Below are 27,125 nucleotides of genomic sequence, written 5' to 3'. Positions count from 1 at the left end.
CAAAATCAAAACGTTGATAAAGAGTTAGGAACTGATGTTATTTTTTCTTCTTCCTATGATCAGTATTGTAGTATTACTTTGTAGTATAAACTGTGCCTGTGTCTAAATCCCTGTAACATGTCACTAAGTAAGTTTATTGGTCCCTAAATTATTATTTGTTGCATAACAGCTATTGTAGATGATTTATAAAGAATATGAACCAATAGGGTAACCTCTCCCTTCTTCGGGAAATTTTTTCCGTAAGTGTTGCAAGTATGGGGGCATTCTAATGTCAGCTTGTTTGGGCTTGTTCGCGGTCACAAAAAAAAACAATTTAGAAAATATCTCGCTCTGTGCTTTTTTTTGTGTGCATAACGGCCGTATTGGATCTGCTTCAACTAAAAAACGGGGATTCCCCGGAATGCGTCCTCATGATTGGGTGTATGGAACCTCGTGACTTCGTTGCCCAATTGGAAGCCGTAAATGATTTGGGATTCCCCTTTCTTGTCTTTCTGCTATATAACTGGCGACTGGCGACGTGGCGACCATTTTGTAACGACTTCTCCTTCCTTTCAATACAGAATTTACGCAATACCAAGACGTTGGATGTGTGAGATTAATATTTCCAAAGGACTAGTGATTTCATTAAACAGCTGATTAAGTTTTAGTTATACATAGCAGTAAGATATATTTTGTTACTACATTCTAGCAGAAATCTACTGCCACGCCGGCTGACCCTGGGCCTGTCAATTTTCTTATTTGCTGTCGATCCTCACTTTTGTCTTCTGAGTCCGGTTCCTCGACCTTTTCTTGGATCTAAGGAATACCAATTAACTTGGACGACAGCCTTAATTTTGCCTGGAACAATTCTGAGTTTGAATACTACAAAGATGGATGGATTTACATTGGACTCCAATACGGTGAAAGACGGCGCTGAGCCGGCCGTTGCTGTGAATGTTGCAAGTCAGTTCCAGCTCCAGCACAAAATGGGTCAACTAGACCAGGACCGATGCGAATCAACATGCGACTCGGCCTACCTTTCTGAGTGTACCTATAGTTCAGTCTCGGAGAGATTACAAGACCTACGTATCAGTGATGGACAATCTGAAAGTCAAGTGAGCTCATCTTCTGGAAGGATCCAGTTATCAGACTTCAAAGACTCTGTTGAATCAAGAACTGCAAATGATAATGCTAGGCCTCAAAAGAGACCAGCAGAGGAATCGCTGTCAGAGGAGGTTTATCTGACAACTGATGCATATGACCAAGATGAGGAGGGAGACACGTGAGTTTTACTTTATTTCATTTATTTTAAAACTTTTTAAACCTGATCTTTGCAATGTAGATGAAGATATGATATTTATTAACCCTTAATATATATATTTCAATGCTAAATTTGTATCAGCTTTAATCTGTTTGATGTGTATTTTGTGATAAATGATGCATTTGTTTGTTGCGTTGTAACCATTTTTAAAAGATGAAATCTTTTAAATGTTATGTTACTAATTTGTATATGCCATTTGTTTCTCCCGATACAGGCCACTCAGTCAGTCGATCATACATGAGAAAGTGGACATAGCGCTGAAATTTATCAGATACACATCAATGCCAGAATTCTTCAACATCAGAAACTGTCTTGGCCAGGTGAGTTGAAGTTGTAGAAAATAAATGGTTGATTAATGATATTAATTTACAATTTAAAAAAATATATTGATACGATTGTTGTTACAATAGAATATTTCTTGCAAAAGAAGACAGTTTGTAAATTAAAGAAATTACATGTACATGTACCTGTGATTACATGAACAAAGACAAAGTATTTAATTTTATCTTGATTGTTGTTCTTTATTTTCAGACTCCACTCATGCTGGCTGTGCTGACGAACCAACCCAAAGTGTGCAGAGCTCTTGTGGTAGCGGGGGCGTCAGTCGACATTCAGGACCAAGGGGGTAACAGCGCCCTCCACCTGGCCTGCCGCCTCGGCTTCACGGCATGTATCCAGCACCTGACATCCCCGATACAGCCAATCGAGATGAAGAATACCGTGAGTGCAAGGAATTACAGACAAGCCCAGTCACTCACATCGCAACTTGGTCTCAAGAATTATGAAGGTAAGAAACAAGTCATTTTGGATTTTTGTGTGTGTTTACGATGATTCAATTGTGTAACATTGGAGTGGACTTGCTCCCTCTGGGTGGATGGATATTTAGCTGCATTTATAATCACATTGCCTTGTTCTTTACTCATACATTTTCTCTTTTACTGAAATTCCTCCTAATGACAGGGAAAAGGTTGTAAAAAAATAGAAAAAAAAGAATGTCTTATAAATAGGACTTCAGCAGTTGGTTTAATTAATAGGATTTAAATATTTCCTATGGACTTAAGTACCAATTAATGAAGCCTGTTGTTTAAGATTTCATAATTACTGATTTTAATCATTTGGAAAAATATTACATTTATTAGAAAAACATTTATGAAATGTATCATGAATGTACAACCTCAGAAGACAAAAAAAAATCTAGAAGTTTGTAAAAGGGGAATTATCCAAATTATTGCAAAAACAGTTTTTGTCTAGAGGGGAGGAACAAATCTGTAACAAAAAACATCAGGAAAAAAAAAGGTGTGGATAATGTTTCTTGAGTTTAAAAGAAAAAAAAATTCCCACTGGAAATACCCTATTGCATAGAAAAACCACAGTGTGGGACTTTGTGTGTGTGTGCACTGTACCATTGTGTGCTAGCACGAAGAATGACTCTGCCATTTGTCAGCTAAGCTCAGTGTGGGTTGGGCCGAACTTTGAACTTTGTTTCCATGAGCAACCCATTGTAAGCAAATGAAAGGCTTTATTCAAATATGCGTGATGCCTATTCATCACCATACCAAATATGGTGAGCCATAGTGAGACGTGGTGATTTGCATATGGGGATTCCCCGTTGGTTTTTCCCAGATGTGTTGGCTGGTGACTAGTTTAGAGTGATCCGGATTGCATTCTTAATAGTTTGCTTCCCTTTTAAGTGATTCCAGGAAATATTTGAGTGGGTTTATTATTTTTGCAAATTCTCTTCCATTTATTCTTTACTAATTACTATAATGCAATTATTTTTGTTGATGTAGAAATGGAAGTTTATTCTTATATTTCCAATCAGCATGTTTTTCATGTTGAAACTTGAAATCACTTTTGATATTTTATCTTCCTGTTATTATTTTTAGAAACAAATAGTGATAGTGTGGCATAGCAAATGATGAATTGACAAAGTGTTATCCCCTTAAACATTGTAATACAAAACCAGAAATGTTTCTTTTTTTAAAGAGTCAAGGAAATATTTATCATATAGACTAAAGGGTATTACCAGTTAGTGAATATTTCAAAATACTTCCTAATTCATCTTATTTATTTACATATTTTAACAGATTAAGAAAATTTAGTGGGAATTTAAAATGGCTTTCACATACATCTCATTTTTTTGAATTTTTCTTCCTCTGTCCAGGTTTGACATGTGTGCACCTAGCAACACTGAGACGTGACATGAACCTTTTGAAGTACCTTGTCGCAATCGGCGCCAACGTGAACGAGCCCGATGGAAAGAGCGGTCGCACCAGCCTCCACTATGCTGTTGAGATGAATGAATTCCACCTAGTGCAGTGTATCCTCTGTGACCTGGGCGCCGATGTTGATGCTGTGACCTTCGACCTTTGCACACCGCTGCACCTGGCAGCAGGAAGGGGTCATGTAGACATTGCATTCTTGCTCCATGGGGCACGGGCCGACACCCAAGTCCAGAACTTTGAGGGGCAGTGTGCGTACGAGCTGACCCACAACCTCGAACTGAAGGAGTTGCTCTCACAGGGACATCAGTACGAAACAACCAACTATTTCTACTGAACAATGAACATATCTCTCACTTCCCCATTCTGGGTTGAGTGCTAGATGAAGAAAAACTAAGAAACTGTCTCCACAAGAGGAGATGTTGCTGGCTGGCATCTCCTGTTTGGGGAAGGAGCTTGCATGCTGCTTTAACAGAGCAAAGCTACCAATGACATTGTCATACTACATGGCAGGGAAGTGAGGAAACGGAAAAGGGGCAAGAGTTGAGGCTATTGCAGCAGAATAGCAGTGAAAAGAAAAGATAACGAAATCCAGCCTTTAGATATTATCGTAAAAGGTTGGGTGGAGTTTGCAGTTGAGTGAAGTTCTGATTACAGAGATGCAGATAGTCTATTTGATGCTTGACTGTTTTAAGGATCTATACATAACACACATGCTATTGATGTTAGATGCATTGCCTTTGTTATGTTTTCGTACACCATGTACCAAATACTTTTTGCATACATGTGTAATTACAGTTGCAGATATATAGGCATACATGTATATGCAGACTCAACTCATGTTGGTTAGGAATTCAAATTTTCCGTGATGGTATAGATATGAAATGAGAGACAGACCAGAATAATGAAGGTCTCATAGTCTCATTAATGAATATCACATGCATTAATGAATGAATATTCATACTAGAAGAGCAAGAGTTTTTGTTGGTGGAATTGTTCGAAGCTGAACAGATTTTAGGTCATTTTGCAAAAAGAAAAAAAATCTGGCATGATCTTTACATATTTCATATATTAGAATGAGAACATGGATACAAATGTAAAATCTTTGAAACATAAATAAATAGATGCTATTTCAAGGGAAGAGCTGTTGTAGCTAAGCCACAAAGCCATACTTTTTTTCTTTCCAAATATCAATTGTCAAACACACTGAGCACATTAACTGAAGAAAAAAAAATGTCCTTAAGATCGTTGTATAGTTTTGTGTAAATCATGTATATAATAAAATGTACATAATATGTTCATATTTGCTGTTCACAGATGCATATCAGTCATGTATTCAGTATCATCTAAATTTGCTGTTTGTTCATTTTCTGTCTTTTTGATGAAAGGATACATGAATTTAGGTTTTGATCATAGACACAGAAATGCCACAAAGTCTTTTAAGCAAAGCTGTTAAATTATAAATGTCTCTGAAGCATATCAATAACTGTAAATAGAACTAATACAATCTGTGGGAAATAGAAGTATTACACTCAGGAATGTGGTTTTCTTTCATGAAGAAAAAGAAAGGAAAAAAGAAGATTGGGCAGAATAAACACGAACTACACAAAAAAATGATTGTACACTAACTGCTTTTTTTAATCTCCAAATTTTGGGAAATTGGGAACGATTTTGGAATACTTTACCTCTATTTATCTATACAAATATTTGAATGTATATCGGTCTGTATTTTATCAATTCATATGTACACAAATGATTAAAGCGTTAATAATTTTGTTGTCACTTTATCCTAAATTTGATTTTGTCTTTTCTTTCTCCTTCCTGTGGTGGAAGGTAACAATAAAGAGGAAAAAATTGAAAAAGTAAAATGAAAAAATATTGTTTAATATGTGTATTCTTTTAAATGAGATTGTATATGTGGTAATTGGTGTCACTAGTCCAAGGCAAGTAAATGCTTTGAGATAGAACGGAAAGAAGTGAAAAAAGGTAGCAGTGAGAAACAGAGAGAAAGAAAGAGAGAGAGAGGGGAATAGAGACAGTGAGGGTGGAGGGGGGGGGGGGGTATAATTACATTAGACTTTGGAGAGATTCTAGTTGATAAATTAGAGAGAAAATTGATAAACCGGAGATCAAGAGAGAAAGTATATATATATTAGATAGAGATGAGAGAAATAAGAGGAATATGCAACCCATCGATCCCTACCCCCACCCCCCCAAAAAAAACCCCACAACAACAACAAGGGACTGGTGTGTGATGGGCGAATCTATTTTTTTCCAATCCAGTTATGGGGGGGGGGGGGGGGGGGGTGTGAGGGGGTAATTAAAAAATCGCGCAAGTCTATTATTAGTCCAGAATCTGGCAGGTTGTCTACGATATTGATTCACGCCGCCAAAGAACTCATAATTATGTTCACCAGCCCAGCATGAGACCCATCCATCCTGCTAGCCAGCGTAATGAACACGCCATCTTCGGCTGCATTTTAGCAAGTAAGTAGAGGGAGGTAGCGTTGGTTTGGTGGGGATCAAAATTAAATAGGCCAGATCCTGGACTAGTCTACTACCATATTATGCGTCTTCCCAAACGACACAAAGTGCTGCATGGCTTTGACGAAGGGGCGGGGAAATTTATTGATGTATTTATTTAGTATTCTATTTATTCATTAAGACGTATTAATTCAGGAAAAACTGTTTCCTATCATAATTTTGTTTTTGTGAAATAACCATTTCTGGTCTTCTTCATTTCCTCATAATATAATATTTTTCACATTTTCAGCATTTGCCTCCGTTTCTGGAGGGATATACATGGTTTTCTACTATTTTCTTTTATCTGTAAACGATAATTTAATAGGTAAACCAAATATGAAGAAGTCTCTGTTTTGTTCTTTTCTTTTTAATTTTTGTTTCCAACAAAGCTTTTGTAAATAGTGAAAAGTGCATAATTCAAAAATATGTCAACATCTTTTTCCTTCTTTGAATTAAAATCAATACCAAACAATAGATGACGTGGTTTGAAATTAAAATTAAACATGACATATTTCTTTATATTCTTTTCAACTTCTTTCCAAAACTTAACTCGTTACAAGAAAAGAACATAATTATGCATACAATCACCTGGTTGATTACAATATAATAACATTGCTCATTGGCATTGACTTTCAATTTAAAAAAAATTATTTGGTATTGCCAAAATATTAGAATTTGAAATTGAAATTGATCAGTAAACTGTCTTTTATACATTTTAGCTTAAATATCCAATCATCTGACCATGCATGCAGGTATACTTTCAATTCCTAAAGCATTTCGCCAAAATTCATCTGCTCTAGATTCTTCAATTTTTTTTATTGTAATCAACTCATGATAATTCTTTTAACTGTCAACTGTCTAACTGAAATCATAATTATCCTCAAACAATTTTATATCATTATATACAAAAGCCGTGGATCTAAATTTCATATACTCTCTATGTTCTACATTCGCATTTGCAAGGACTAACATAATTTCCAAGTTATTGAATAAAACTGTAATACAATAATACTTCAAAATATTTAATGCCCGTTATATACTATTATAACAACTTACAATAGCGAAGTGATCATGTTGATATACAGAAAAGTAAAGAGATGAGGATGAGATAACAAAGTAAAACTTGGAAAAAAAGTTTGAACTGAGAGAGAGAGAGAGAGAGAGAGAGAGAGTGAGAGAGAGAGAGAGAGAGAGAGAGAGAGAGAGGGAGGCAGTGTGAAATAAGATAAGATGAAGGGAGTTAGGAAGGACAACTTCATAATTACAAAACACAATATTATTAATCAAGATAATAACATCATATGATTTTTAGCATTATTCTAATGTGAGACGAAAGACGTCATTTTTTCATGCAGTGAGATTAATTACAATGCGAGACTGTTCTTAATTTCAAAGAAAAAGAATGAATGAGATACTGAATATGGTCCTACAGCCAGGGGCGGACTAGCCATTATGAGGAGTCCGGGGAATTTTCTTTACGGGCTGGTCAGTGTTTTGGCTTCTTGGCCAGACGAATTGTGGTATATGAGCCCAGAGCCAATTTATTTTTTAATATAAAAATGAAATAATCAGAAAATGTTCCCCGTCCCGATAAGATAAAGAGATCTAAAATTCGCAGACGATGAAGCAAATTTCAACAAAAAAATGAAAAAAATGATGGATAAGAAGTCGAATATTCAGTAGGCAGCCTTGGACAAAAATAATAATGACACTTGTTATAGTAAAATTATTGTCAGCGGCATCGAAACACACTACATAAAAAAAATATATTTATGAAAAATAATCGGGCACCTCTCTGCTCCATACACTTCATACAATCGCCAGGGGGGGGGGGGTGCTGTTGCCCCTTGAAAATTTATTTATAATAAGAAAGTACAACAAATATCTTTTAGTCAAACAAATTTGCCGGGCAAGTTTGGACAAGGTGTAAATCCCTAGGAAAAGTATCACTTGGTTACCCCCCCCCCCCTCAGTATGAGACGTCATGCATTATATGTCCCTGTTGTTGAAAAATATCCTATATCCTCAAATATGCTGGATGGTGCATTTGCCAATAACTAATCATTAACAAAGATCTCATAGTCGAGATCATACAAATAACATGGCATCCTAGAGGTAGTAAGTGAAACAAATTGTTGGCCTATAATCCCCCCAGAAAGTATACGATAAAGGTCTAAACTATATATAGCATCATATACAAACTATGTAGGGTCTACACAAAGTAGGCCTCCTATGCCTTCCCCTCCCCTTCCCCTCAATCTCTTTGAAAACACTACACCATGATCACTAACACATTATTTTGAGAGGTAAGCATGAGCCCTCTATAGCTCTTTGTGCACACAAATACCGGAAGTAAAAAGCACCCTCTACCATCAAAAGGTGACAACGCGGGAAATCTAACCAGCGAGCGCGAATTTCTATGCAGTGCTTGAGGTACGAGGGCCTTGAGACTCACGGGGCTGCGCTGGGCTAGCTGTCTTGGAAAGTGTGTTAGGTCGATTGGATTGGTTTGCGCCGAGGCTCTTCAATCAGTGACATTTATCGAGGTCGAAATACGGTATTTCGTCTCAGTTTTTCCAACTCATTGTTAAAAAGAAGACACTTATGAGTAACGCTACTATTTCAAGTTTTTTTTAGTCGACTCATAAATTGCAAAGTGTATTTTGTTTCAAATGTTGGAACTTGGTTGGCCGGTGGAGTCGGACTGGAGTTGAGCCCTATTTGAGTTTTAGAATCTCCTTTTGTACTCCTTTTGCAAATTTAGAGCATTATGGCTACTGTCAGTGAAGACGACCTCTCTGAGCAGTTTGAGACGTTTGGAGTAACGTTAGACACCAATGATCCTGACATTGTTGACAAATGTGAGTTTCTTCTGTTTTAAAATTTTCTTTTAATTTTATTTATTTATTTAGTAGACCTAAAACTTATCTAGTTTTCGTCTACCTTTTACCACTGTCATGATCATGACTGCTCTTTACAAATACTCTTTCACCTTATCAAGTTTTGAAATTCCTTTAACTGTAGAATGTGACACAGCCTACCTTCAGAACTGAAAGCTAAAAGTTAAGTGAGTCTGTATACCTACTAGTACTGCACTGTCAGTGACAAGAATTAGATGAGAGGGTCATTTTTTTGTATACTGTACTAAGTAATGTAGGAATTTACATCTCTGGCCTAATTGATTGCATGTTGAGTCGTTATAACCTAAGTACATGTCAGCCTATTGTGCTAGATTGTACATAGAAATGGCAATTATGGTCTATAAACAAACCTAGACTGTTTGATTGAGAGTTAACTTGGTACAGATTAGTCCATCTGTTCTTAATTTCACTTAATTAGACTACCATTTTCGGCTTGCAGTCAGACAGAAAATTCTGCATGGTTGGAGGAGTTTTATAACATCTTTCAACTTACGTTGTTAGGAAACAAAAAACAATAGGAAAAGGGTATCGAGATGGAATTAAAGATCAAGCTGTAGTCTCAGTAGAGGATATTCCAAAACAAACTAAATATATTTTTCTGTCTAGCTTCCACTAAACTACAGTGTGGAAAGTTCATAATACAGGCAAACCTGTCTTTAAGGTTACCCAAGTGAATCTGTAAGTGGTGACTGTAGGCAGGTTCTACAACACATTTCTTTCTTGAAGGAGAAAAAAAATGGCCAATATGGACAAGTGACCTGTGGCTAGTATTGACTTTATATTAATTATAATTTTCTCTTTTTCTCTCTCTTCGACAGTGAAAGAATTATGTTTGTTATACCGCCTGACAGCAGAAGATGCGGTGGCCGAGTGGATTGCGTTCTCTACGACTCACAGCGGACTGGCAATTAACATGGATACGCTGGAGCAGCTGGAAAGAGAGGTTCGGATGCCTGAAGAAGGTTTTGATGCTTAGTTGCAGTAGTAGGCGTATTAGCCCGGGCTAAGTCAAGTCAAGTCAAGTTACTAATCCACTCGTCTACAACGCCTCTATTTGATTAATAGGCTTAAAATGACTAGTGATGAATGAACCATTGAGAAAATAACGTTAAGTGTTGAAAAAATTATCTCCAACATTACACAGGCTGTCAGTTTCTACTTGAGAAAAGTATTTTTTAAAATTCTCTTTGTCAGGATAATCAGAGATTTCAAAATTGTTGCAGCTCAAAAGAATATTATTGGATTGATCTACAACTGCTGTCGTGTAAATTTGAAATATCATTATCAGTTGGATTGACAATTTTCCATTTACAATTTTGGTAAAATCATAGAGGAACAGAATTTTCTTTACATCTGAATGAATCGGCTTGCTTTCAATAACAAAACCAAAAATTAAATGAAAGTGTATGCATGTATAACATACAGGGGAAAACAGATCTAAATGCTGTTTGTATTAATAATTCTGATTCCTGATTCTTTTCTATAACATAGTAGTTAGTATGGACAGTTGTTTTGTTCCAAAATTTATGGATTAAAAAAAAAATAGCAAGTAAAATCTTTAATGCGATACCTCTGTATCTTTCTCTAGACTCTGAGCAAGAAGAGCTCTAAAGTGAAGACCCCTTCCAGCCGTAAACCAGCAGGCAAGCAGACGTCATTCGCAATGTATCCTTGTCAAATATAATGTTTCTGACTGGTGCTTTCTTTATTCTCTGATCAATTATCATTCCCCAAGGGGAGTACATCATAATTTGCTGAAGTAATACCTACCCTACGTACATTTTTTTTATTTTTTCCAGTACCGTACCCATAAGCTGACATCTAGTTATAGCATAGAAATAATTTGATAATGTGTAACAATTTAATAGTAGCCACAGAAGTAAGAGTTTTGTTTGTGGACGGACTACTTTTTCTCCTATCGGTGTTCCTCCTACCGGTGCTGTCAGGATTACTGAAAATGTTGCTGTCATGATTACAGAGAGCAAAACCATTTTGATTAGATGCAGAATTCAATAAAATTAAAAAAAAATGTTTATTTCACATCTCTTTAAAAACACATCAGAAGATATACAAACAAATCAGTTTAAATTAGACAATATAAACATAAAAACATTCATTGACATGGTACTATGGAAGAAGGATGAAGGGTGGTAGATGCGAGGGATCAACAAAGACCATTGGCCTGTCGAGGCTGATCCCATATATAACCACCCTTCAAGAAAAATACATACAAAATTATTAAAAAAAACAATTGAACAAACATATAATATAACATAGCATAATCATAATCAGAGTTGTGTTGTAGAGTGTGAGAACTTCTTATAAGAAGCATTCTTCTTTCTATTGCAACTATCTGGAGAGACCTCATCCAGGTCACTAAGAATGCTGAATGCATTCTTTACTACAATGGGTCTACCGGGACCTCCTGTGGTAGACATGGAAGGGGAAGGAGGATCAGGGATGAATCCATGTGTGGCAATACCATTTTGTAGATAGACAGAGTGTACATGTACATGTAGGTAGTCGTTTTCAGATAGAAGATTTAGACTTTACTGTTCTGTCGCCTTCTCTTTTTCCCTGATGATATCTTGGTCTTTCTTTTGTCAAAATTTCAGGGTTTCATACTCTCTTTTCAGTTGTTCAAGTTCACATATGATCCTTTCATGCTCACAAAGCAATGTGTTACATGTTCGTTTCTTTTCCCCATAATATCCTCTTGTTGTCTTCAATGACTTTTCAAGCTTAGGTCATGGAGAGCATGGCAGCTGAGTATCCTGATCAACCGAGGGAAAGGGCAATGTTGGGCAGGTTATATTTACCAAGTTTGTCTCAGGGATACTGACAAGCAAAGTTTGGGATGCTGCCTCAAGGGTGATACAACTTCCTGATGGGAGGAGATCCATTTCGGGGGCCGTTGCGGTGTCAGTTGGTTCTACAGAATCAGTGGCAGAGTCATTTGATTCTTCATAGTTACAAGGCTTTGGGAAGGTTGGCAGCAGAGATTGCAAAAGTAGGCATAATATCACTCTTTCCTCAGGTGAGCAGGTGTAGGGAGGACACCTGGGATCTGAAGATGCAGCGCTAGCTGCATGGGTCAAGATCATGAAAGAGATTTGATTTGATTTGATTTGATTTGATATATTGGTTTCTGCATCTTTTTTTTTCTTTCATGAACATATTGGCCCGAATTCACAAAGCAAGGTTTGAGCTCAGACCAAGGTTTGAGCTCAAACCTCCTTTTGTTTCGTCAAACCTCCTTTTGTTTCGTCAAACCTCCTTTTGTTCTTACAAACCAGGTTTGTAAAAAACGCGTAAAACGCGTCATATGACGTACGAAAACCAAGGTTTGTCGACAAACCTCCTTTGTGAATTCGGGCCAATATGGTTTGATACAATAATTTAAGTGTATATAATTTTATACAGATCATAAACGAAATTAAACAAATATATTGAATGCATAATTAACAGTCAATGTACACACGAACATGAATACAGTAGTATTACACACGATAGGATCGATACTTCGACAATAACATAGTTTTAACTGCCTTCTTAAAAGAATAAAATATCCTAAGGTTTCTTATTACAATGGGCAGAAAGTTCCCAAAGTTCAGAAAGATGTCTGGGCCTGCGTGTCTAATGGATTTGAGAGCTAATGCGGTTTTTGGATTTCTTAAATGGAATTTTTCAGCCGATAACTGGAAGAAGTTAGGGTGGTCTTGTTTCTATTTGTTCAAGATCCATGGTATTATAATATTTACGAGCTGGGATAGGTGTTTCTCAGCAATTAAGACTTCACCAGTGGTACACTGTAATTGTATTTCGAGTTGTTTGATGTTACAAATGACTCTGGAATTACCAATAAATGTATAGCAATTTGGCATGCAGGCAGAAGAGGAAAGTGATGAGCTTTGGAGTAATTTAGATGCTAATTAAAGTTTGTACAGTACACTACTGCAGGAGGATAACGTTACACTTAACAGGGAAACAGACCTCTACAGACACTTACAAGTTATACAGGAGGTGACGAATACATACAGCATGCAGGAGACGACTATATACATGCATTACGTTTCACTTGACAGGGAAACAGACGTCAACAGTCAGTGACAGTAACAAGTAACACACAGACAGTTACAGGATATACAGGATGAATACATACAGCATGCAAGGTTGATAAAGCAAGATAAGGGTGAGAGGAAGACATACAAATTGTACAAAGCATGCGATTACCTGTAGCTTATACAACAAGGGTGTTCATACAATGTTCAAGCACATGCAATGTTGCAAAATTAAAGCAAGTTTATAAAAGGGAGACATGCAAGCACATAAATGAATATGATATAATATTCATGCAACAGTGAGGATGATATCAAATACAGAGGATAGGCATGCATGTTGTTCAGGCAACAGTTCACGCAACATAAGATCCAAAGAGGACAGCAACATGGGTTTATAGATATTCAGGTTTTACCTCGGAGTTCTTGCAAGTTGTTTCCTGTTTATTGTAGAGCCTTTGGATCAGACTTATCTAGCCTTGATGTTGTACATTTGTATTGCAAAATCTCTCCCAACTCTTTTGCAGTCTAGCAGAAGCTCATGAAAGTAGTAGCAGGTTGTATTGGTATACAATATTGTGCTTGGGTAGCTTGCAGGAAGTGAATCTTGTTGTCCAGTCTCTGCCTTTCCCGCCAAAAGTGAATTGGTGGTAGAGGAACTACACCACTTTGAGTATGTGGGACAAGGATGTCCTATGTGGGCTAGAATCTTGGCTGGCGCTTAAAATTTGTAAACTTGTTTACGTTTTTCACACACAGAAGTATGGGTTCTCATTAAAGAATTACAGGGTAGGTTGGAATATTTCAACCAAATTTCAACAATTTGAAAAGGTCAGAATGAGATCGAGAATTAATTGAAGGTACGTCCTACTCTGCGTCCTATCAAACAGGTAGTATTCAATTCTATATACAGTGTATGTTAATATTCATCCTTAACCAGAAAATGAACCAACTCTAGGCTTGATGATGATGATGAATCAGAGGATTTGCTTGATGCGTATACTCCCGGCCCTAAGGCCAGACAGAAGAAGAGAGTCATGACGACACCAGACAACGTCAGCAGCAAGAGGACGCCCCTGAGAGAACACAATATCAAGAAAGAAGAGGACATTACTTCATCTGCGGGCTCGCCTTCATTGTAAGTTTGTCTTTCTTTAATCAAGATTGTAACAGTATGCCTATGGATTTAAATAAGTACTGTGAGCTTATTGGATAGATATTCGTTCATGTGTATTGGTTTATACTGTGATTATGATTATGGCCATCAAGTTTCACATTTTCACGATTTTTATTTTAGTTGCTTGTTTGCATGTGGATGGATGATATGGCATGCATTGACCGTTTTTTTATGGATTAGGATGTTTGTTTGTTTAAAAAAAAAGGTTTTGCAATGATAATTTATCTTTAAATTCAAATTAGGTGCACTGTAATCTGCAGTTCAGTAGAAATTTATACCTTTTTCTTGTTTTTTTTTTTGTGGCAGAATTTTTTGGTGCAATTGCAGTGTGCAAAAATGAGTGATCATCAATGTTGGGATTGACATATTAAATGTTGAATAGTGATGTCCTGTGGATCGTTAATTCATTATGGAGTTTTCACTGTTTAGCATAAAAATAGTACTAGATAGTTAAAAAAAAAAATCTTTGATGATGTAGTATGTAACAAGCAAAACTTTGAATTTGATGAAATTTGCAGGACTGCTACTCCTTCTCAGAAGTACAGCAGTCGCAGCAAGTCAGGAGAGGTGGTGGCCAGCTTTGGACCGGTCACTACGGTCATCTGGGAGGGGTCAAACCTGACCAACTGCTGCGTGTCTCGAGGTCAAGTCGACCCGTGCATGAAGAACTCTGACAAGTACAAGTACATGATGCAAAAGATGAAGAAGAAAGCAGAAGGTAGGACCCCAGAGTTTGGCTTATATTTATTCCCTATCTACCCATTGCACTAAACTGTCAGTGAATAAGTATGATTGTGCATTGTAAAAAAAAGAAGAAGAAGAGTTTGGGTTGTTTTAAAAACTGATACATTTTCTGTTGAGGAGTATCAGACCCCTCACCCCCCAAAAAAGGAGAAAATTCCAAAGTGCCCGTAGAGCAACCTTCCCCCAAATGCTTTGGATGTATTAAAAAGAAAACATGTGATAGTTTGTGCAATTTTGTGTCAAACGATGTTCATTATTGACTTTTTAAAAATCTTCAAAAATTTAATTTGCAACTGTTTGCAGAAAAATAAATTTGCAAAGAAGACAAGAAAACTGTGTGCAACAATGAAAACTGTTTGTGAACTTTCTTGCAGCCTTTTACAAACTTTTTGCAACCTTGTACGAACTCTGGCGAATCCAAAATTTGCCACGTTCGTAAGCATTCGCCGCTCAGTGAGATACCCCTTTTGTAGCGTCTACACAAAGTAGGCCTCCTATCCTATTCCCTCCCCTCCCCTCCCTGCTAATACATAGTCTTTTCTCATCATAAGGGTCGCATGTGTTTCTGTTTTTTCCTCCAGTGCTGAATGAAATGATTGAGGACATGTCAAAAACCCTTCAAGAGAAGCACAACATTGAGAGTGTATCCCATCTGGCATTACCTATACAGGTAAGAGAGATCATCTTGTCTGTTGTTCACAATGCTCTAACTTGTAGCAGAGTTGAGTTGCAGACTAACAGATGTTACCTCCTTGTATCTCACTTCCTTTTTATCCTTGTCAAATTCTGCATGTACCTGTAACAGGAGCATGATAATATACTGGAGTTTTTTTTTCTTCATTCGTATTTTGACAGGTTTTTATGAAATATTAGTTTTACTGAGGAACACACTTTTCATATTAGCCTTTAGCTTTTCAAAATATCAGGGATCATAGAACAGATTCATGTTTGATTGGACACTTTTAAAGTGTCTGACGTTAATAAACAATGACGTTCCTTAATTACAGATATATGTCTCCCGTAGGCGATTCCAACCATGCTAAAAGGGTCTCTTGCAATTATTCCTCTCTGTTTACCAACTCGGATAAAGCTCAGTTTAACACACTACCAGACCAGATTGTAAGAAACTTGTTCAATCAAACTGGTATTATAACCAAGATATTAAAGACACAAAAATTATTACCATCTTCACGTAACCCCAGGAACCAGAAACGGTAGTCGGTAGGATCTGCTGTGACAGCAACGGTCGTCTCAACGCTCAGTCTGTCATGATGGAAGGATCAGTAGAGACGTCTGCCGGTAAACAAGTCGCCGTCAGTCTAGCAGAGGTCAAGGAGTACTCTCTGTTTCCTGGTCAGGTCGTTGCTATGGACGGGGTCAACAGTGCTGGTGTCAAGTTTGTGGCTTCCAAGATATATCCGGTAAGTCTTGGTGTTGTACTTGCAAAGGGGCTGTAATTTGCTTTTTGCTCTACACTTGCTAATTGTATGTCAATGTTTATGTAATTCAGTGATTATGTGCAGTGTTCACATAACTTTTATCCATCTTTTCCTCCAAAAAATGAAGAAAAAAAATCTTTAAATGACTATTAGCAAATAGTAGTGATAGATGCAGGTTGCATGTATAATTTGCTGCTATGTTCATTTATAATGACATAGCAAGCTGCTGGGTCATCACTAGCAACTATTGAAGGAGAGGCATGCATATAATTTAATAATTCATTAAAGTCCATTACCATTGACATTCAGGGAATAAGCATCTATTCATTGAAATAACTCTGCACGCTGCTCCATTGTGATGACTGTACCCAATAGTTGTTCTGCCTGGTGTAAAGTTGTATGAGAGTAACGTGTATAATAGTGAGTCCTTTTCATGCATTGAACTTTTACAGGGTGTGGCAGGAGAGTTCAAGCCTACAGACTGCTCAGAGGCTACAGGTAACCTTCACCTCCTGGTTGCAGCGGGTCCGTTCAGCACCTCGGATAACCTCAGCTTGGAACCTCTGGAGGATCTTATCAAGGTTATCAAGAAGACCAGGCCTGATGCTTGTATTTTGGTGAGTAATTTTTTTACTCTTAGAATTTGTATTGAGGGCATATTCGTGAAATAGGAAACCACCATCAGCACATGCATGTTTCTTCTTCCCCACTCCATAGATTATACACATGTATATGTGCATAAAGATGAAAGAATGAATTTCAAAAATCAAGATGTAGCCATAATTGATAATTCCCTCTAAAATTTTTGTATTTTGTTACATTGACAATGTCTATATTCATCATGACTGTTATGTTGTTGATAGCCCCACTATTGCTTGGATGTGACCAAATTTGAATGGAATTAATGCTTTCACTTTTTAATTGTGTTCATTATTCTGTGATATGTGAAAACATATCGGATACAAAATGACTGAGTACCGGTACTTTTTAAATTTGAATGTAATTTGAAATAAAAGATTATGCCGGTGAGAAATGAATTAAAATCGAATTAGCTATTTAACTTGCCTGTATGCAAAGAACAGTATGTCATTAGGAGGTTTAGTGAAATTTTCTTTTTATAAGGGGGGGGGGGGGGGGGGGAGGGGAGGAAGGAAAATAAAGAATAAATGAACTGCACCGGTAAGACAAGCATTCCACAGTTTGAGATCTGGCTCTGTAAATTTTAATTCAGAGCCCTAAAACATATATGAGAGAATGAAAAAAAGAGGGCAGAAATTTCTTCACTCATTTGTCCATTTTTATTGCATGACCATATTGATTTTAAAAAGAAAAATAAGCTATAAACTCCTCAGACATTGAGAGGTTCCAAATCATTGTGTGATCAAAGGTCGCTATTTTAAAAAAAACCATTGACAAAGTTTCTATGCATGTATATGTTATATTGTTTACCGAGACTTTACATTTTATTAGAACAGTGCAGCAGTAAAAGAAAACTTGAAGAACATGTGATCAATTTAAACCCTTAAACCCTTCTTTGAACTATAAAATTGGTATCCTCTTCAAAACCAGACGATTACCCAATTTATCTGGATATCAATCAAACAATGAAAGCAGGAGTGTAAACTTGTGAAGAGCATCAGCTGACGAATGTAAACAGCACTTCACGTTTACGATGTTTCCTTATATCCATGAGAACACACTTCAAAAATATGATTGAACATTGTACCTACCAAGTAAAGAGTAAATATACATGTATTTGAACAATGGGCTGTGTAAAGACTGGACAAGTATGATGTAGTTTTGGCTTGTTTTATTAGTCAAGATGACATAATTCTTATTTTGATCTTGTTTACAGCTGGGACCCTTTGTCGATGTTGAACACGGTCAAATCAAGGTAGGAAGATTCATCAGAATTTTGCACAAGAATGTAAAATATTGATACCTCTAGTGTTTTTAGCAGGTATCTGAATGTAACAGTTGGCTGACATTTTTTTTTTTTTTTTTGGGGGGGGGGGGGGCGGGAAAGGAAGAATTGCAACAAAAAAAAAAAAAGCCTTGAGTACTATTAGCCTTGTATACTATCCTTTGCATTGTCCCTGTGAAAGTTAACATAAAAACAACTTTAATTATGATATACGATATTAAACATTTCACAATTTTTTTTAATTGAACACAAGCAAACCTCCATCCCTGCAATTTATCGTCATCAGCGAATATCAATCTCTGGGATCTTATAGCACTGACCCCCCCCTCCCCCCCCCCCCCCCCGAAAAAAAAAATATAGGTGATTTTTTTGTTGTTTAGACATCAGGGTTGATTACTATCATTTTCAAATGCAATCCTGATAGTTTGCTAACAATAATATTAATTTGGATTTAATGCGATGCATTTATTGTGCATAAAAGTAATTGGATTGGCTATGAGACATTGCAATGGCAGGGTCATTATAATACTGATCATAATCTTAGAAGGACTTGAGCGTTGGCCTTATCTCACAAAGCTCCAGGGAAGGTGATTAATATTAACATTTGTCTTTACCTTGATTTAGGATGGATCTCTTGGTGAGAGTTATGACAAGGTCTTCAGTGACATCGTACAGGCCATCGTCAGGAAAACAGAAAGGTCAGTTTTAAAGACACTGAAAATTTAAGAACACATCTTTGCCTGTTGAAATATGGTCCTCTGTGTATACAAGGATAGGCATCCAGTTAACCAGCCTATCGCGGCCCAGCGCCCAGCGCGGCCGGGTTTGAAATTCCCGCCACTCCAGCAATGCAGCTAACGACACCATCGCGATGACGCGTGTATTAGCTATACGACCAGAGAGCCAGAAAACATGCGTGCATCCCGCTCGCTGTACAAGCAGTACTGCGGTTATGGTATTATTTTAAGAAAATCTTTCCATTTGAATCAAACACTACTGGCATATATTTACATGTTGGATTTCATTTTAACACACAACATATTTCAGAGATCTAAACAGGATCGCATTGTGCACTCTTTTGAAAATGTATATAATAGTATTCATTCAATAATCATCATTGCAGCTCGAGAGCTGAATTACAAATGATCTTACAATAGAAGTGCATGAACTTAATTAATAACAAGCGATGTAAAACATAAACAAAATATTTCTCATAATACGACGTCTGCCACCACGGTCACGGCGTAGTACCATGTAATCATCAGGAAATGAGGAAGGCCCAGTACACAATCATCAATATCAGCCCCCAGCCAGGTCAAGGTTATACAGAGAATATCTGGTTTTTAGTTCGATGTTCGACTGCACAAATGCTATTAACTCAGCTAGTTTACTACTCAAACTTCTCGCATTCAGTAGTGTACATGACAGATGTTTCTTACCAGCTCTCTTTATGTTCTCATGAGGACCGGTACTAGTGGTAGCAGTTTTATTAGGTCCAGGATATTCATTCAATGTCACCAGCAGTATGTAACAGAGCACGAAATGTTGAACAGTACAAAATAGGCTTACCAGCTGGTCTAAGATCTCACATGGATTGTGGTTGGCTAAGTGGGGATACACTATGATAGTGTGGATTTTAAATACACAATACAACGAGATACAACATAAATTCACAAATATTGAACGTTGACAAATTGAAAATAGATCAGATGATAGTTTAATATAAGAGGGTTGAATTAAATTAATGCTGTTATTATACTAGACCAGTGTTCGATTAAAGGGTAACGCATTTCAAACGTTGCAGGTTGTGATAGTGTCCCCTGCGCTAGACGAACATTGCAACGTGCAGACGAGATCGGGGTCGAATGGCTCGTGATAAGTTGACCATCGGAGAGTAGAAATCATTCTCTCTTACTTAGTAGACTATGGGTCAATGGAGTGTGGTTGAAAACCAGCATAAGAAGACAGTGAAACAGGAACTGGCAGGGTACCGCTACAAATGAGCACTGGTCCATCGGAGACAGCGAGAGAAAGGAGAAGCTTAAGCGGTAACATGCTCGTTTTCTAGAACAAATCGATAGATGAATGAACGTGGATAAATCCAAAGAGCCTTTAGATACCACCAAGAGTAATACCAATTACAGTAGACTGTACGACTACGAAGGATTACACAGAGACAGGGCAGGTCACTAAATCTAACACAAAATCATAGATGTGGGGCTGTAGTACAAATTGATGATTCAACATAATGAAAATCTGCTCAGTAGCTTTCCTCAAATGTGTCTAAGCAAGGAAGAAAACTATCCACTCCAAATGAAATATGTCCAGTTGCTCTTCCACTGCCTGTGATAAGTCCTGTACAGAAGGCAAGAATTCTTGTTTTGAAGCTGAAAATTATGTACTGAGAACCGGATGGAGCTTCAGCACCCAAACTGTGGTCCTGATCTTGACTAATATCTTGATTCAACATTGTAAAAGTAATCAAATTTATTCTCACATTACCGCCTATTAATGTGCACGCGGAAAAGGAGAGAAGAAGCACAACAATTAGACCTTAATTAGCCACATCCTCACATGAATCAAAGGAAGCCGCAAGCCCCCATCAAATGTCGTCTTTCATGCACATTAACAAATCGCACATGAAGGTGGGCTTAGTGGTTTTAAAGTATGATGTGAAGGTGGGCGTTCTGGTTCGGAAGCTGGTAGATGAATTTAAAGTAAATCTCTATTTAGAGAACTCACCGATAGATCCAATGTCCGATGTCCGATCCTTGGATGTGTTGCTGTGATGCTCCGATGTCTCTAGCTATAGATGTTTACTTCTGGTACTGCATGGTTCTGTGTTCTGGTTTCTGGCGAAGGCGGCGGGTTGAGCCTGCTTATATACGGCGCACGCATGTACGTAAAGGGGAGCGTGGAATGCCATTTGACGTGTGCGGTCCGTATTGCTAATTCCCCATAAATTGTTGGGTGTTGTGTCCTTGTACTTCATTTGCTCTTATTTTACATTTGCTGGTCCTTATTCGGAGTCTGAATTAGACATGTTGAGAAAATCTGGACCAGCGTGGACTTCAAAGTGTTGCTTGTAGTAATGCAAAATAAACCTTCTTTTAGCATCTCTGCTGCATTGGGGCCCCCTGATTGTTAAGGCTTGGCACCTTCTCGGCCGGCCGAGGACCATCCTCCGTCCGTATCAAGTGAAACGAAACTGATTAAGTGTTATCTAACAATAGCAGAAAACAGAATGAACTACTAATTAGTTAACACTTTACAAGTACATTAAATATTATTTGTATGACTTTTATGTGACACCTAATACATTGAAAACAAACTGTAACTGTAACCTGGAGTATACTCAAGGATACTTTAACAAATCTTACATGATAGAAAACTCTTGATTCTCATCCTACAGTCAATTGAGCATGGAGACAAGAAAAGGGATTGGGCTCTTTATGTATCGATCAATTCTACACTTTAATGTTGGGTACAGATTGCCCCTTTTTTAATAGCGTGCGCATACCGAGGCTTTGCCTTTGAGGGGGTAGCCATTTTCAAAATCTATCGTCTTTTACGAGGGTTTGGGCAAACTCGGTGCATAATCGCTTTCTTCTGTCTTGCAAGTTTTCGAAGTTGGTTATTTGTTGGGCCAAGTGCTAGTCGCAGTGCATGTTTTTGTATACGCTCAAGTTGGTTTGCTTGGGCAATGGTAAGGCTGGAGTGCCAGAGAGGTACTGCATATTCGAGCAGTGGTCAAATGAATCCTGTAAAGATAGTGATAAGAACTTGTTAGGGAAGTTTGGATGGGGTCATAGATCGTAACATGTGCATTCTCCTATTGGCTTTTAAGAGAATATCAGCCGTATGCCCATCCCGCTTCAAATTTGATTGAACAGTTACTGGCACCAAGTATCTTGATACAATCGACCTGTTCTAGAGTTTGATTGGCCAATTTACATCAAGGGGTGTTCCCATGCATAGACTTGTTTACTAATTTAATGTATTCTGGAAGTTTGAAAAAACTTTCTCTAGTTTACCAAAACTATGCTACCATCAAGAATAGACGGGAGGAAGCCGGCTCCTGAGGATTCAGGCTAGTCTCAAGTCTTCAAGTTGCACATGTCACTAGCGGGAGCAAGGCCAGTGATCGGGATCCGAGTGTCAGTGGCCGCAATGGCGACACTCTTCCATCGAGTCCGAGTGTCAATGGCTGCAATGGTGACACACTTCCCCAGGGCATGAGCGTCAGAGGCCGGCAAGCCAATGACGCCCGTTTGCCAACTTGCCAAACATAGCAACAACTAATGCAAATTGGATTCTATCCATCTATATGGTTTTGTGCTTAGCAGGTGAATTGAATAGTTGGCATTCAGCGGTTCTGGAGAGAATATGCATGAAATGAAAAACCCTAAACAGGTCTGTGTGATTGATAGTATTATAATAATAGTCATAAAAACAGTGCTTTTAAAGCGCTTACAACCGAAGTCTCTAAGCCCTATAACAAACAAAAGACAAGATAAACAATTACATATTACACAAAACAAAAAATTACAATACATATGAAATATACATCAATGTGAACTGAGTAAATTAATCTTTAAAGGTAATTTGGAACAAATGTGTCATAAGATAAGTTTTGAATTGGTTGACAGTTTTTTACATGTAAAGATAGTTTGTTCCAAAGTTCAGCGGAAGCTTTGGAAAAAGAGCGCTGACAAATGTCATGAATATCCTTTGATCATCTGTGATATTGATATTCCAATTTTCCTCCAGCGTTGGATGTGAGCTGATCTTCCAACCTTCTTTGAGAGATGCCCATCATCACTTCATCTATCCTCAACCTCCCTACAGTGAGATCAAGAACCAGCCAAAGGTAAAGACAAAGATTTGAGCCTGTTTTGAAAAAAAATGTCAACAGGAATTACTCAGAAAAGAACACTTATCATTGGTGCATGCTTGTGCAGATGTCTCTTTTAACTTCACATGTGCGCAGCCAACCTTGTGCAGACATTAATGACTTGTCCTTATTATTTTTATTCATTAGGCAATTAACTTATTTTTGCTAACGTAAAAGATAATTTTTTTTTCTCAATTCCACTTCTGTGTTCTTTTAAAGACCAAGTCAACTGGATTTAACTTAGGCCAGTGACTTCGGAGTTTCAAATGTCAACCTCTCTATTCCTTTCAAATTACAACAATTCTATAAGTAAACAAATTTGTCATGAAGTGAAAGTGAAAACTAAATGAAATCACTTTCAGAAGATTTCCATGGTGGTGTGAGTAACATTTATTGGGTTTACAGTTACATCATGTGAGAATGAGGGTAGTCTTGAAAAGGACTGTTGGGTTTGAAAGTGAATTTTATTGATTTATCATCTGCTCTACTAGTTTTTCAAGGACTTCACCCACACATGAAAGAATACCACTCATTGCTAATTACTTCTCTTTCATTAATTGTCCTTCATTAGACGAAACATGAAGGAATACTGTTAACTCTGCATAAGTGGAATCTGTTGGGATCGCAATAAAATGGTTCAACAGAGGAAGTATTTTGCAACTCTGTACTAAAGGAGTTTGTTTATAGTTTGCAATCGCAACTGTTAAAGCAGGGCCTAGAAATGAGTATGAAATCAAAACAATGCCCCCCCCCCCCATTTTGCCCAAATTGCAATTTTGTTTCTTTATTTTACATTCTATCTAGAGAGTGCACTTTGTGGCTGAGCCAGAGATGATTAATATCAATGGGATCAACATAGCTACCACCTCAACAGACATCTTGTTTCATCTCAGTCGAGAAGAGATATCATGGTAAGTATATAATGTATGCCAAATTTTGTGGTGAAAATATTGTAAATATAAAATTGTAAAACTGGTAACTGTGATTCAGAGTAAAAACCATGAAGTTAAATTTTCCATTATGTACACGAGATGAAATTGTGTCTTTACAAATCAAAATGAGAAATTGTCTAAAGAAAAGCAAGAGTTTTATCGATGTTTAGACCAGAAGCTGTCAACTCTCTTGTTATTGTCAATAATTGTAATGTTTGGAATGACTAGCATAATTTTCTGGTGTTGTCTTGTTTGAAATTTATGGCTTGGTATTATCTTCTTTATTTAGCTTGTATTAACGAGGAATAAACCTTTCTGTTTCAGTCCCCCAGGTTCCTCGGACCGCCTGGGTCGTCTTGTTCGTCACATCCTCACCCAGCACAACTTCTACCCACTTTATCCGGCCTCGGAAGAGGTTCCGGTAGATTACGAAAAGTTCCACCAATACGGCAAGATGGGGTGTGCTCCTCACATCTTCGTCTGCCCATCTCGGTTACGCTTCTTTGTGAAGGTAAGGAAGCGAGGGGGGCTTCCCAATCAAACAAACGTGTACCTGACTTTGGTAGCTTTGAATTAAAAACCAATAACCTTGAATTTCATATTAAAGCGTAACACAGGGTTTTCATAAATTCTATTTCATGCTTCCAATGTATCTTAGCTTTAACACTGCAAATTTTCACATGCTAATAATGTACAGGGAATGCAAATGTGGACATAAAGACCTAAGCAATTATTTCAGAATGAAAACTAATATTTGATGGCTTTTCACTCATACTCATGGCTTCAGACCAAACTCAGCATAAAAGAATTTTGACAGCACAGTTATGAGTAAGGCAAGTCCCCAATTGCCCAATTAAAGTGATCCCCGTTGGTAATAATGGCATTATGATCTTTAATATATTTGCAACGCACCCAATAATAATATGTTGTGAATATACCCAACTATAGCCTCCTAACTTTTTGTTTCTTCTCCCCAAGGAAATCGAAAGTGCTGTCTGCATCAATCCCGGTCTGCTGACCAGTGGTCAAGTTGGAGGGACATATGCTAGACTAGTCGTCAAAAATACTGGCCCAGGGAATGATGAGAAGACCGACAACAAAGCCGTGAACAGGACTGCAGTGGAGATTGTCAGAATATGAGATGGAAAGAGACTTTTCATGCGAAAATCAAACAGTAGCAATTTGCTCTTGATGAAAGCTGGAAATGAATTCATACAATCCCTAATTTTCAGATTTTAAAAAGATTTTTGGTGCCAGGTCAAGGCATGCGACAATTAGGTAATCGATACGAGCTTATATCTCAACGATGGACAACCCAAAAATATTGGCTTAGGCACCAAAAATAGCATTGAGAATTTGTTTTTATCATAACTTAATTATAATCAATAAATGACACATATTCGTAAAGCATAGATCCTCCACTTTTATTTCATTTGATGCAACTTGTATGATGCATATTTCACTCATGAGAAAATCACATTTTCTGTCCTTTAATGTGGCATCTCAATCAGGAAAAATGGGCCAGGAATAGCAAAGTTTTGTTTGTTCAAAGTAATGCTTGCATTTCCATAATTTTATTTAATGAATCTGTCTGTTGCTATGGCAGGTAGCCAGTGAAAAGGAATTTGTTTAATGAAATTATGGAAATACAAGCATTATTTTAAACAAACAGAATTTTGTTATTCCTGGCTCACTTTTCCTGATTGAGGTGTCATATGAAATGGTAGAAAATGAATTTTCTAGAAATATGATTTTCTCTTGAATTTTTTTTGGGACGCACTGTAGAGCTCTGATCATATTCATTTACATTATCAATGAATATGTTTAGAGCCTCATCAAATGAATTTGTAATAAAAATTGTTCCTTTGTATATACAGTAAATAACATAGTCAATGTGTGTATATAAATAAAATAATACTAAAAATAACAAATCTTTGTATTTTTATTTGTATCATCCTTTTATTCATAACTTCAAACAAAACTTCAATCCTGAAATAGCTAGGGGGACAGGTTAATGACTGGCAGAAATATTGCATTGATTTCCTTTCTCTTTTTAAAACTCACTTTGTCAAGTGGCGAGCATGATCGAGAGGCCGATTCTGTTCGCCGGTATTGGTCCTGTATAAGGGGGTGGATGTGACAACATCAGTTTTTATTATCCCATTCCCCTGGTAATATGTTATAATGGCGACATTTTCGTCTCGAAAACATCCATAATTTGACAATGTGAAGGAGTTGAGGGTTATGATTGTACGACATTTGCTGGGATAGCCTCAGGGGCCCACACCCTCAATATCTGCTGCTGCCTTCCAGTCCGGGCAACAAAATAAAAACTCTAGAATTTAATAACCAGTATTCCATATTCAGTATACCCAAGACTTGCTTCTTCAACACAAACGTACATTTCAAACACTTTCAGCGATACTGAGCAGATATCCGTAATGAAATAGCCATCCATCGTGGGCAAATCCACAGAAGATGAAGATGATGCCCCCGCCATAGAGCGATTTTACAAACGGAAGCAGTTATTAAAACTTAAGTTTGATTGTAATCCATTATCAGAATATCGTGATTATAATATACATAAAATACAAGCTGTTTTTCATATACATGTATGACACTTTGATCTTTGACCTCGTGATCTAACCAGTTCATCAAGATTAATGTATGAGGCTCAGTGAAAAAGATACACAGGGGCGAACAAAATTGATACATTTTCAAAAATAATATTTGTGGTGTTAAAAAGAACTGGAAGGAAAGTTCAACTGATGGTAATCTGTCCATCGGTCTAATTACCACATGACCTTTGACCTTGTGTTCCTAAAATCTAATCAGTTTATTGGCTCTGCAAGAAACATACATGACCCAAGTTTGGCGGGAATCCATCAATTCAATTCTGGAGATATCGCGATCATGAGAACGGGACGGACAACCTGAAAACATAAACTTTGTTGGCATAAAAATTACTTTTTGGCTCTTGCTTGCCTGTTA

General features: G+C 37.3%; 2 protein-coding genes across 2 annotated transcripts; both read left to right on the top strand.

Moving 5' to 3' along the window:
- The first annotated feature begins 490 nt into the window (after positions 1-490).
- On the top strand, positions 491-5,086 carry LOC574850 (NF-kappa-B inhibitor epsilon). Its single transcript, XM_775252.5, has 4 exons — positions 491-1,261; positions 1,515-1,620; positions 1,832-2,087; positions 3,465-5,086. The coding sequence occupies exons 1-4, from the start codon at positions 870-872 to the stop codon at positions 3,857-3,859; spliced, it is 1,149 nt and encodes a 382-aa protein (XP_780345.1). The 5' UTR covers positions 491-869; the 3' UTR covers positions 3,860-5,086.
- A 3,313-nt stretch (positions 5,087-8,399) lies between these two features.
- Positions 8,400-25,488, top strand: LOC574732 (DNA polymerase alpha subunit B). Its single transcript, XM_030999537.1, has 15 exons — positions 8,400-8,602; positions 8,810-8,906; positions 9,785-9,909; positions 10,555-10,631; positions 13,983-14,162; positions 14,720-14,919; positions 15,527-15,615; positions 16,148-16,366; positions 16,837-17,001; positions 18,240-18,278; positions 18,933-19,006; positions 23,079-23,178; positions 24,007-24,113; positions 24,459-24,645; positions 25,113-25,488. The coding sequence occupies exons 2-15, from the start codon at positions 8,816-8,818 to the stop codon at positions 25,272-25,274; spliced, it is 1,815 nt and encodes a 604-aa protein (XP_030855397.1). The 5' UTR covers positions 8,400-8,602; positions 8,810-8,815; the 3' UTR covers positions 25,275-25,488.
- Positions 25,489-27,125: the final 1,637 nt, after the last annotated feature.

This window comes from Strongylocentrotus purpuratus, unplaced genomic scaffold (genome assembly GCF_000002235.5).
Source record: "Strongylocentrotus purpuratus isolate Spur 01 unplaced genomic scaffold, Spur_5.0 spur5_scaffold_5, whole genome shotgun sequence".
Classification (NCBI taxonomy): Eukaryota; Metazoa; Echinodermata; class Echinoidea; order Camarodonta; family Strongylocentrotidae; genus Strongylocentrotus; species Strongylocentrotus purpuratus.
The sequence above is the reverse complement of the archived record's forward strand: the minus strand, read 5'-3'. Positions and strand labels throughout refer to the sequence as shown.

Coding starts and splice junctions, on each gene's coding strand:
- LOC574850 (XM_775252.5), top strand. CDS start 870: ATGGATGGATTTACATTGGACTCCAATACGGTGAAAGACGGCGCTGAG. Junction 1,262..1,514: donor CAAGATGAGGAGGGAGACAC/GTGAGTTTTACT, acceptor CTCCCGATACAG/GCCACTCAGTCAGTCGATCA. Junction 1,621..1,831: donor TCAGAAACTGTCTTGGCCAG/GTGAGTTGAAGT, acceptor CTTTATTTTCAG/ACTCCACTCATGCTGGCTGT.
- LOC574732 (XM_030999537.1), top strand. CDS start 8,816: ATGGCTACTGTCAGTGAAGACGACCTCTCTGAGCAGTTTGAGACGTTT. Junction 8,907..9,784: donor TCCTGACATTGTTGACAAAT/GTGAGTTTCTTC, acceptor TCTCTTCGACAG/TGAAAGAATTATGTTTGTTA. Junction 24,114..24,458: donor AGTCGAGAAGAGATATCATG/GTAAGTATATAA, acceptor TTTCTGTTTCAG/TCCCCCAGGTTCCTCGGACC.